Consider the following 12,588-nt stretch of genomic DNA (forward strand, 5'->3'; position numbering starts at 1 on the left):
ATATTCTTTTTCTTCTTTATAAAATGATAGCCCAATATACAAATTTATTTGTAACTTTTCCCCCAATGTATTATATAAGTATTCTTCTACAGTGTGATTTTTTAAAAAGTATAACTGTGTAGTTAGTCTAGCCTTTTTCAGAAGTGCCAACGGCTTATAACATTCCTGGAACTCACTAGCATGTTTTCTATTTTTGACCATGCAGCTGCAGTGCACATATCAACAAGGAGAAACACTGAGGCTAACAGACCATATATATTTCTTATTAACTCATTTATCCAACAGTATTTGCTCATATGTGCTAGGCAAATGCCAAGCAAAACAAATAACAATAAAGAGAAAGGTGTAATACTAATATAGTAGAGAAATAGTTATATGCTGTCAATGTGTCCTCTTCCTGTGCAGGAAGATGATAAAAGTTGAGGAATCTGCCATGGAGAGAGCCAAGGCCAATGCCTCCCTTTGGGAGGCCAGGCTGGAAGTCACAGAACTCTCTAGGATTGAGTATCGTGATACTTCCCGGAGCCTGGCAAAATATAATGAAGAATTAAAGAAACAGCAGTATAGAATGGAGAAAGACACAGTGTCTGTATTGAACTACCTGAAGAAACAGGATCAGGAGAAGGATAATCTGGTAGGTAGGTAGAAACCCTCCTGAGCCTTAGTAACTACCTCTGTGGTTATACTGGTGTGTTATATATTTCAAGGATTTTAATTCCTGGAAATCTCATCACATAGTTAAGACACTTCAATTGACTTTATCTCTCCTTGAAGCAACGTGTTATTTCAGAATGGCTTTACTGTCAGAATTGGCTCTTTCTTACTTTCAGCCTCATCCCATGTTTTCTTGCCTGAAACAAAGGTTGATGATCCTAAGGGAATATTATGATCAACTTTATTTTAAAAACAAGAGCATGATATATGACCTATATATATATTTTATGATACTGATAACTACCTAAGTAATTAATGATCTGTAAAGCAATTCACCGATAATCCGTGATCACATGATTATGAACCCAGCAAGTTGGATCTCTTCTTTTGGGCCTGTTGAATCTTTTTTTTTTTTTTTTTTTAACATCTTTATTGGAGTATAATTGCTTTACAATGGTATGTTCAGCTTCACAACAAAATGAATCAGTTATATATATACATATGTTCCCATATCTCTTCCCGCTTGCGTCTCCCTCCCTCCCACCCTCCCTATCCCACCCCTCCAGGCGGTCACAAAGCACCGAGCTGATCTCCCTGTGCTATGCGGCTGCTTCCCACTAGCTATCTACCTTACGTTTGGTAGTGTATATATGTCCATGCCTCTTTATCGCTTTGTCACCGTTTACACTTCCCCCTCCCCATAGCCTCAAGTCCATTCTCTAGTAAGTCTGTGTCTTTATTCCTGTTTCACCCCTAGGTTTTTCATGACATTTTTTTTTTTTTAAATTCCATATATATGTGTTAGCATACGGTATTTGTCTCTCTCTTTCTGACTTACTTCACTCTGTATGACAGACTCTAGGTCTATCCACCTCATTACAAATAGCTCAATTTCGTCTCTTTTTATGGCTGAGTAATATTCCATTGTATATATGTTGGGCCTGTTGAATCTTGAATTTATCTTATTGAACTTTGTTGAAATGTTGGGAGTAGAGCTATCATTTTAAATCTGGGAAAAAAAAGGGAAGGGAACTAACATTTTGGGGCCCCTGTTTGTGCCAGGCACTATACTAAGTACTTTACCTCTGCTATGTCATTTAGTCCTTTTAATAACCCCCTGTAGCTACAAATTGTCATTCCCATTTTACAGAAAAAGAAATTGACTCTCAGGACAGGTAACTTGCCTGAAGTCACACAGCTAGTGGGTGGAACTTAGGTGTGACTTAAATTCTTCTCTTTCCCATCTGCTTCTATGAGTCCCATGGACGCCCAAGGAAATTTACACCATGCTTCATTCCCATGTATGTTTTTGTATTTTTACTATTTATGTATTATACATCCACAAATAATACATATTATGGTCTTGTTTTAAAATTTATATTAGTAGTGTCATATTGTACATATCTTTTGCAACTTCTCTTTTTTTTTTTTTGCGGTACGCGGGCCTCTCACTGCTGTGGTCTCTCCTGCTGCGGAGCACAGGCTCTGGACACGGAGGCTCAGAAGCCATGGCTCACAGGCCCAGCCGCTCCGCAGTATGTGGGATCCTCCCAGACCGGGGCATGAACCCGTGTCCCCTGCACCGGCAGGCAGACTCTCAACCACTGTGGCACCAGGGAAGCCCGCAACTTATCTTTTTTATAAAACATGTTTTGTGGTATATTTACAAAAATCACATGATTCAGTTCATTGTTAAGAAGTTGATAATGAGCATGCTTTATTTTTTCATTCATTATTAACTGCTTTATAATATTACATCAAATAAATAAATAAACCAAAATTTATTTGTTCATACCACCCTATGGATCAGTTAGACTCCATTTTTTCATTATTACAAATAGACCTTCAGTAAACATTCTTGTGTATGTCTGCTTGTGCCCATGTGTGAGAGTTTCTCTAGAGTAGACACTTAGGAGTTAAATTACTATATTATGAGGTATGCATAATTTCAACTTCACAAGGGTTTAAATTGAACTCCAAAGAGGTTATACCAATTTATACTTTCACAAGCAATGTATTAAAGTGAGTTCCCATTTATCCACATTTTTGTGAACACTTGATATATATATTTTTTAATTTATTTATTTTATTTTATTTATTTTTGGCTGCATTGGGTCTTCGTCACTGCGTGTGGGCTTTCTCTAGTTGTGGCGAGCGGGGGCTACTCCTCGTTGTGGTGTGCGGGCTTCTCATTGCGGTGGCTTCTCTTGTTGCAGAGCACGGGCTCTAGGCGCGCGGGCTTCAGTAGTTGTGGCACGTGGGCTCAGTAGTTGTGGCTCACGGGCTCTAGAGCACAGGCTCAGTAGTTGTGGCACACGGGCTTAGTTGCCCCACGGCATGTGGGATCTTCCCGGACCAGGGCTCGAACCCATGTCCCCTGCGTTGGCAGGCAAATTCTTAACCACTGTGCCACCAGGGAAGCCCAAAACATTTGATATTATACTTAATAATTTTTGCTCAATTTTATGTGTATAAATTGGTATGTCACTTTAATTTGTATTTTTCTGATTACTAGTCGCTTGAGCATCTTTTATATGTTCCTTAACCCATTTTTTATTGTTTTTATGTGTTTGCTTCATATACATATTGGAGTGATGCAGATGCAAATTCTGTATCATAAGGATGACATGCAAATTCATGAATCATTCCATAATTTTTTTCAAATGCCACATTTTCAGGGAGACCCTTGCTCACTACCCTGTTTAAAATTAAAACCATCTCCCTTACTTTATTTTCTTGGTAATATTTATTACCTTTTGTCATACTATATGCATGTTACTTATGTATTTATTTTCTCTTTTCCTAATTAGAATGAAACAACACAGAAGTAAAGAATTGGGGGTCTTTTTAAATTGTCGTTGAGTGCTGTATCTCCAGCATCTAGTATGGGCCTGGCACATAGTAGACACTCATTAAAATTTTTTTGCATGTGTGAATGAATGGCTTGTGATTGCACTGATACTTTGAAAAAGTTAATAGAAATCAAAACTAAGATCAAGATGATATTGGAAGCATATCAGAGAAATCGGACAACTGAACATTTGTGTGGATTTTGTGTGTTTTTTTAAATAAAGTAATTTTTTTGTACATTACTTTTTTTTAACCCTCTTTCCTAGGCGACTTCCATTTTTAAAATTACTCTTTGAATAGTATGCATTATTAAAATTGTCTGCTATAAAGTATTATTCTAAAATAAGCCTTTAGGCCAGCCATGCAAATAATTTTCAAAATTCATTATATAGAAGCTTTGTGGTCTGCGTTAGCTAATTGATATTGGTCTGCATTTATCAGTATCACTGGTATTTCCTGATTTTCATCTGCCGCCATGTATCAAAGACCAGCATCTGACTGTAGCAAATACATAATTTTCTCACAATCATAGATACCCATTAAAACCAAAGAAACTACTTTGGGAGGAAGAAGTAGAATAGATTCAATATACCCTGGTCAATTAGCTCTCTTAGAGTTTTGTTACTCATTCTACTATATCCTAGAAATGTGTTATTTGCTTAATTTAAACTGTTTAGTCTTCATGTTAATTATAGAAATATTAGAAATGAAGTGTGTTTTGAAAACTATTATATCTTGGACAAAATTAGGAGATTTCACTTATTGGTTTTGGTATTTAAGGCTTTGTTCAATCAACACAAAATAAATTTAATTATATTTTACACCTGTCCTACATGACTGAGGACTGTCTCAATTTATTTTAACACATTTTCAGGGTTTCCTTAAACTATTCTAAGATTATTTACAACAGTATTTCACTTCTGTATCTTCTGATTCTATAACCACGTCAAGGAATTTTTAGTTTAAAAAGCTACTCAGATTTCCTACTAAAACATACCAGCACCTTGGAGAAATGATTGATTCTAAGACTGGAGCAGGGAGAGTGAAAAATGAATTTGAACTAAAAAATGAATTTGGAATATCTTGTGACAGGAAGTCAGTAAAAAAAAAATTAAAGGACACGGCAGGTAGCTTGAAGGGGCTCCCACTGACCAAATCTGGGACATTCAAAATAAATAATGACAGTAATAAATTATAACTGAATAAAATGAGTCCATGAGTGCATACAACTAATAGATAAACACATACATTAATAAATAAGGGAGAGGGACTTCCCTGTGGCGCAGTGGTTAGGAATCTTCCTGCCAATGCAGAGGACACAGGTTCGAGCCCTGGTCTGGGAAGACCCCACATGCCATGGAGCAACTAATCCCATGTGCCACAACTACTGAACCTGCGCTCTAGAGCCCGCGAGCCACAACTACTGAGCCCGTGCACCTAGAGCCTGTGCTCTGCAACAAGAGAAGCCACCGCAACGAGAAGCCCGTGCACTGCAACGAAGAGCAGCCCCCACTCACCACAACTAGAGAAAGCCTGCTCGCAGCAACGAAGACCCAACACGGCCAAAAATAAATAAATAATAAATTTATTTAAATAACTAAGGGAGAATAGAAAGTTTTTCCTTATAGTGGAATGCAGTAAATTATTAAATTTCCATGGAATGATGGAATTAGAAAAGTCACCATTTGGCTTCAGAGTAATAATTGATTCAGTCAAGAACAACAGTGGATGCTAAAACTAGTGGGTGAAATTTTGATGAGCAGAGGATATTTGCATAGTCTCAAAATATCTTGCCCCAAAATACTTAATAATTACAAAAGGAAAAATAGTAACTTTTAAGTGGAGAAATCTGGCAGACACAATCTTAACCAGTTGATTACAATTAACCTCAGTCACTTCATGATGTGATGCAGCGACAAGGATACATCATCACTTAGGCAGTGTATGCCTGCCAAAAGGGCATAACCTGAATCTTCTCATGAAGAAACATCAGACAACTCCAACCCTGGCCATTATTTTTCAAAAACTTTGATATCATAGAAGACAAAGGCTGAGAAACTGCCCCAGATTAAAGAGAGTAGGATATATGACAACTAAGTGTAATCATAATCAGGGATTACATCCTGGACCAGGAAAAGGAAAGTTACAATAAAAGGACACCATTGGGACAATTGATGGCAAAATTTGAACATGGACTATAGATTAAATAATAGTATTTTATCAATGTTAAATTTCCCAATTTTGATCATTGTACTGTGCTTCTAAGAGATTGTCCTTTTTCTTAGGAAGTACATACTGAAATATATAGGGGTATAGGGGTATGATGTCCTAGACTTATTTTCACATGCTCCAGAAAAAACAGTTTCAAACATCTGTATCATATATACATATATTTAGATCTATCATAGAGGGAAAGCAAATGTGGCAAAATTGGGTGGAGAGTATATGAGAATTCTTTGTACTGTTCTTGAAACTTTTCTTTAAAAAAATCCTCATTTAAAAGAAGTGCAGGGAGGGAGGGAGACGCAAGAGGGAAGAGATATGGGAACATATGTATATGTATAACTGATTCACTTTGTTATAAAGCAGAAAGTAACACACCATTGTAAAGCAATTATACCCCAATAAAGATGTTAAAAAAAATAAAAGAAGTGCAAATCAAAACTCCAAGTCATCACTTCACACCCATTAAGATGGCTACTATCAGAAAAACAAGGGACTTCCCTGGCGATCCAGTGGTTAAGACTTCACCTTCCAATGCAGGGGGTGCGGGTTCAATCCCTGGTCGGGGAGCTAAGATCCCACGTGCCTCAGGGCCAAAAAACCAAAACAGAAAACAGAAAAACAGAAAATAGCAAGTGTTGCTGAGGATGTAGATAAATTGGAATCCTTGTGCACCATTGGTGGGAGTGTGAAATGGCGTAGCCATTATGGAAAACAGTACAGAGGTTCCTCAAAAAATTAAAAATAAAATTATCATATGATCCAACAATCTCACTTTGGGGTACATTTCCAAGAGAATTTAAAGCAGGATCTTGAAGAGACAATTGCACACCCATGTTTTTGAAACATTATTCATATAAACATCATTCACATAAACATTATTCACATTCATATAGTCAAGATGTGGAAACAACCCAAATGTCTGTTGATGGATGAGTGAATAAAATGTGTTATACACATACAATGGAATATTATGCAGCTTTAAAAAAAAAGAAGGAAATCTTGTCATATGCTACAACATAGACGAACCTCAAGGCCATTATGCTAAGTGAAATAAGCCAGTTACAAAAGGACAAATACTGTATGATTCCATTCATATGAAGTGTATGTGGACAGGGAATGTTGCCCGACATTCCAGTAAACAATGAACGTTGCCCACTATTCCAGTTCTATAAGGATCAAGCCATCAGCCATTGCAGCCCCTTACCCCTGCCCACCACCTGCCTTCCCCCCATGGTGCGTCCTGAAGGGAGTTCAGGATGGAGAAAAACAGGAAGCCTTCTGTGCTTTGGATACTGACCCTAGATAGTTAAGATGCATATCTAAGGAATAATTACAAGCCCAGATGTTGCATCTTCCCTTATATAGAAAAGCACTAAAGTCATTAACTTGAAATGCCCATTCCTTGTGATTAGTACTAATCTTTTGATGTCTGACTACATGTTTTTTTCCAGCAAGAAACTCCTGTATATCCTGGCTCCTCTCTTACCTCTTCTGAGCAGTTCCTCAGAGCTCTCTGAGAGGCTGTTTCCCAGGCTATAGCCCTCAGTATAATCCTAGAATAAAACTTAATTTACAACTTTCAGGTTGTGTGGTTTTTCTTCAGTGGACATATCTGAAGTAGTCAAAATCATAGAAACAATGCAGAAAGGCTAGGGGGAGGGTAGAGAAGGAATTAGTGTCTCATGAACATAGAGTTTCTGTTTTGCAAGATGAAAAATTTCCAGAGATCTGCTGCACAACAATGTGAATATATACTTAAAAATGGTTAAGATCGTAAATTTAATGTTGTGTTTTTTACCACACACACACACACACGTTACCCAGGCAATTGTGATGATAGCCAAGTTTTGGAAGCTGGCGATAGCATGTTAACAGAGTGGATTATGTCCTCTATTCTCTTCTTTCCACATCTCCAACCCTACTGGTTTTAATATCATGTGAAAACTAGACTACTTAATTAAGTTAGGATGCAGAGTAATTTCTTTACCTTCCTCTGTATTTCCATTTTCTACAGATTGAAAAACTGAAACAGCAATTGAATGAAACTAAGGGAAAAGCCCAAGAAGAGAAGGAAAAATTGGTATGTACATTGGTGGTCACTTACTGGTGGTCAGGTTTCTGGCAAGTTCAGATATTTAAGACACAAGGAGAACAAGTGAGTAGATCCTTTGAGCAGTTCAGTGACCTTAAAGCCCACACACTTGATTGTACAGAAGCTCAAAAATAACATAAAATTTTGTTATTGTAGAAAACCATCTGGTAGTAGTGGTGTTTACTGATCTTGAGCTCTAGGGCTTTTCAGTGGGTAGAGCTAGGAAATATATAGTTTTTGAAGATTAAAATATATCATAAGCCCATACTAATACTTTAAATTCAGATGCAAGAGTACAGGATTTTTACTTAACTTTATCTGTGTCTCCTTTCTTCCTCACCAAAAACCGTGGTTCTTAATGATACCAGTATAATTGTGTATTTTCTTCAAACCTTAATACATCAATAGGCACAGAATACTAATATTAATACTACCACCAACATAAATTAGTGGATACAGTTTAAGATTTGGGGGGGACACTTTTCCCCTTAGGATATATACTGATAGGGATCTACAATCAAATTAACAAGGTTTAAAAATGATTTGAAATAATTCCTTCCTGTGAGGATATGCCACCAACTCAACAACACATTTTGCTTTTGATTTTTAGGAGTTGCTTTATAAAGTTTAATTTAATGTACAATTATGTAACTATAATTATGTAAAATATTTATATGGTTCCAAAGTAAAATCTATCAAACATGGTATATTCTGAGAAATCTAACTTCTATCCATGTCTCCACAATATACCAGCGTATATTGTCAAAATGGATTTTTGTTAACATAGGTAAGAAATGATATTTCAGTGTACTTCAATTTGCATTTCTTTTTTTTACCTTTTAGATTTTTATTAGTAGTTCTCTCTGAAGAATCAAAATAGTTGGCAAATTACTTTAGATTCACCAAGACTGTATATCCTTAGTATTTAGATCTTTAATGATGTACAACATAATACAAAACAAACCAAAGAGACTGATTTCTATGACTAGGTGTTATTCATTGTGTCATCCTAGGGCAAGGGCCTGGAGGGAGAGGCTGTTCTCCAGGGAGAACTGAGGGGGAGTGAGTGCTGGGTGACTAAATCACAGCCTCTTTCTTCCCCACTTGATGTGCTGGGAAGGGGCCAATGATTTCTTAAACTGACAACTGTTTTCTAGAGCAGGGGGCTCTAAAATCTGGGGTAGCAGAAGACTGTGGTCCAAACCAGGCCCAAAGAAACAGGCTGGAGCAGGGAAGTATGGTAACTACCTGGCAGAAAAGTCAAACTCAGGGCCCCAAGGGGAAAAGGGCATTCTTTGCAGCTCAGAGACACTGCAGAACCAGTGTAACACTAAGTGACATCGTTAAAAGGGGAAAAAAACAAAACCCTGGAAGAAACTTTCAACTGCACTCAACTTGGATTAGAGGTCAGTCCACCCTTGCAGAGAAGGGAAACATCTAGCCCCAAAGTAGCACTGAGTCTGGCCCTCCCACCTCCTTCTCCCCAATTCCTTTTGGCAGCTGGGCCAGGTTTCAGCTGAAGCCATTCAGACCCCAGAAAGACCAGAGAAGTCTCTCTGGATGGCCAAGGTGGGAAGGACACTTCTCAGAATACAAATACTTTTACTATGGAAGGAGCCAGGACAGTTCTGGGGGCATTTGCATGCCCAAATCTTCCCCACTTTCTCCCCAGCTCAGGACCTAGGCTCATAGAGACTTGGCAAGCACAGTCTCTACACCTGACCTTCCACCCCCAAAAGAAAATCCGGAAGTGTGCCCCTTCTTCCCCACAGGTGGTCTCCTCAGGGCCTTCGGCAGCGGGGGCTCCGTGGCAGGGCCTAGGCAGGGCCTGGTCTCAGCTGGCTCCCGCCCGAGCCATGAGGTCTTCCAAAGCATTGTCCTGGTTATTGTTGTGTAATAGCAGAACTTCCTTAATATCTTTCAGTTCAAAGCCCATTTCCTTAAATTTGCTCATTAACTGAAGGAACTCCATCATCTTTTCCTCTGAACGCTGCTGCATTTCCAGAGCCTCTTCCACTTAAAGAGGGTCAAAGCCCTTCTCACAGAGCTGTCCATGTGCAAAGAGATAGTTGAGAATCTGCTCAATATTCTCTCCTTTCTTCTTCATGGCTTTCAAGACATACTCATATGAATAGCCCATGTTGATCACCGTCTCCACACATTGCCGCTCACAGCGTCTGCAGTTCAGAATAAGCCTGGGGACAGCTGGGAGTGTTGGGCACTTGTGACATTGAGGAATTAGGAGGTGTGACCGTGGGACAGGTATTTGGAGGTGACGATTCTTCTGTGCACACAGACAAGACAGAGAGGAAAGGCATCTGGGAATGGTTCAGGGTTGGCGCCTCTGTGCCACTGTCCAAGTTCAAAGCTGAAAGCCCAAGCGTATGATGCCCATTGAGCTCACTGGCACTGCTTTGGGTGGAAGGCTTTAGGGAATTCTGGAACGTGCCACTGCAGAGGCAGGATGTGCTGTGGAAAGTGCTTGCCATCTTGGCTGTCTTCTGACTGCTGTCATCAGAGTCAAGTTTGGGGAGGGACAGGGACTTGATATTGCTTACTGCAGGGATGGGGGGAGGGACACTTTGGAAGACAGCGACATCTTTTCACAGTTGCCCAACTGTGGTAAGGTTATAAAGCCACTGGGTTTGTGAAGAGGCTTGAAATCTAGGGTTGCCTGCTCCAGGGATGCCAGGACCTCCTCATCCTGTAACACAGACCCAGAGCCACCTCTAGGCAAGTCACTGTCCAATAACTGGGCCATAATGGGTCCACTGGTTCCTACCAGAATGTTTCTCAGCTCTTCCTTCTCATCAATAGTTTTTAACTCCAGATTATCAAACTGGTCTTCTTCACACTCAAAGTCAGCAGGATTGAAACCTGCCTTTGTGTGGGGTGGGCTGAGAACTTTCTGTCTTGTGGCACTGCTGCTGACCCGAGTCGGGGTGAGGATGCTGTTGTGCTGTAAGCTGGCAAGGATGGGATTGATAGGAGGTGGCATTGTGGCTGTACCGTGAGTCTTGGAGAAGCTCATTTTGCTGTCACCCTCTGGGCCACTCTTAGAATTCACTTTAGCTTCTGCTTCCTCAGCCTCGTGCTCTGCTTCCCACTGGGTTCCTTGGATTTTCTTAATGTCTTCAGCCCACTCAATGGTTTTCTTTTCCAAAGAGAAGCCATTCTGTACTTCTCTGACAACCTGCAAACAGTCAGGCAAGGAGAAGCCAATAGGTAGACCAACTTTAGCTGGTGTTTTGAATTTGTCTCCTATCTTAAATGGGACATCATCAAGGTCACTGAAAGTCCCATGAAAATCTGCACCCAACTTCTTAGAAGCCATTTAGAACCTGAACGCTGCCGCCGCTGTCCCAGAAGCTGAAAGGTGCTGCCACCGACCGGCCTCCCAGGCTCAGTCCCCGCTGAGCTCCTGACGGCCCCTAGGGAGAGCGAACACCACCACCTTCAACTCTGCCCTACCCAGGCCAGGCCGTCACCGTAGCCACCGCCAGGGCCACAGCTGCCATGTTGAAGCCCCACTTCCCTCCTCCTTCCTGCATTTCTCTTATTATGAGCTAGGTTGAGCATTTTTTCATGTGGTTGAGAGTCATTTGTATTTCTTTTGATAGCCCTGTTCATGTTTTAATTGTGTTATTGGGCCTTTTTCTCCTCTATTTCCCTCTTTTTTTTTTTCCTTACCCTCTCCTTCTCTTCCCTTTCTCCTCCTCTCTTTTTTCTCCTTCTGTCTCCCCCTTTCCTTCCTCCTTTTCCACCTTCTTCCTTGTTTATTTATAAGAGATATTGGCCCTCCCTTTGTCTCTTAGCTTACTAACTTTAATTTAGGATCAGGGATGTTATTTATTTTTCTTACAGGTTAAAGATTTGTTCAGTCTTCTCATAGCTCTTTTATTTTTTAAAATAAATTTATTTATTTGTTTTTTATTTTTGGCTGTGTTGGATCTTCGTTGCTGCACACAGGCTTTCTCTAGTTGCGGTGAGCGGGGGCTACTCTTCATTGCAGTGCTTGGGCTTCTCATTGTGGTGGTTTCTCTTGTTGCGGAGCACAGGCTCTAGGTACATGGGCTTCAGTAGTTGCAGCACGTGGGCTCAGTATTTGTGGCTCTCCCATGCTCTAAAGCACAGGCTCAGTAGTTGTGGCACACGGGCTTAGTTGCTCCGCGGCATGTGGGATCTTCCCGGACCAGGGCTCGAACTTGTGTCCCCTGCATTGGCAGGCAGATTCTTAACCACTGCACCACCAGGGAAGTCCCTCATACCCCCTTTTAAATAAATATCTACATCTTCTATACAAGATCAGCTCACTTTAGAATTTTTTACTTATTCAAGGCACTTGGTCTCTTTTAATAAAAATTAAAACTTTATGCAAAAGCAAAAATAAAAAGGGAACAATTTCTTCAAAGATAGACAAATGGCTTAAGGCTTCATATGGAACAGGACTCTGTGTGACCTCTGTTCTTTTTCCTAACTCATTTACCTTTTTTTTTTTGCCTACAGGAACAAAAATATACTGTGCAAATAAGTGAGCTGGAGGGACAGTTCCGTCAAAAAGCCAGAGAAATTGGCATGATTCAGACAGAGCTCAAAACAATAAAACAATTCCAGAAGAGAAAAATCCAAGTAGAGAAAGAATTAGATGATGTAAGTTTCTTTCTTTCTTCCTTTTTTTTTTTTTAAAGGAGATTAGAATTAGCTACTTATGTCTGAAAAGGCCTTCATAGAAATTTACTCCTATGAGATAGTAAAGGAATCCCTTT

At 39.7% G+C, this 12,588-nt stretch overlaps 1 protein-coding gene and 1 pseudogene across 3 annotated transcripts in view; one reads left to right on the forward strand and one right to left on the reverse strand.

Moving 5' to 3' along the window:
- Window positions 1–12,588, forward strand: part of BBOF1 (basal body orientation factor 1) — a 41,431-nt gene that overhangs the window by 1,776 nt on the left and 27,067 nt on the right. For all 3 annotated transcript variants that reach the window (XM_027119955.1, XM_027119954.1, XM_027119957.1), the window contains exons 2-4: window positions 406–634; window positions 7,745–7,810; window positions 12,329–12,472. In XM_027119955.1, the coding sequence (XP_026975756.1) occupies window positions 406–634; window positions 7,745–7,810; window positions 12,329–12,472 (439 nt within the window). The remainder of the gene's footprint in view (window positions 1–405; window positions 635–7,744; window positions 7,811–12,328; window positions 12,473–12,588) is intronic.
- Window positions 9,402–11,783, reverse strand: LOC113627450 (ubiquitin-associated protein 1 pseudogene; annotated as a pseudogene).

This window comes from Aethalodelphis obliquidens, unplaced genomic scaffold, assembly GCF_003676395.1.
Source record: "Aethalodelphis obliquidens isolate GAN/ISIS:26980383/991018 unplaced genomic scaffold, ASM367639v1 scaffold21, whole genome shotgun sequence".
Lineage (NCBI taxonomy): Eukaryota > Metazoa > Chordata > Mammalia > Artiodactyla > Delphinidae > Aethalodelphis > Aethalodelphis obliquidens.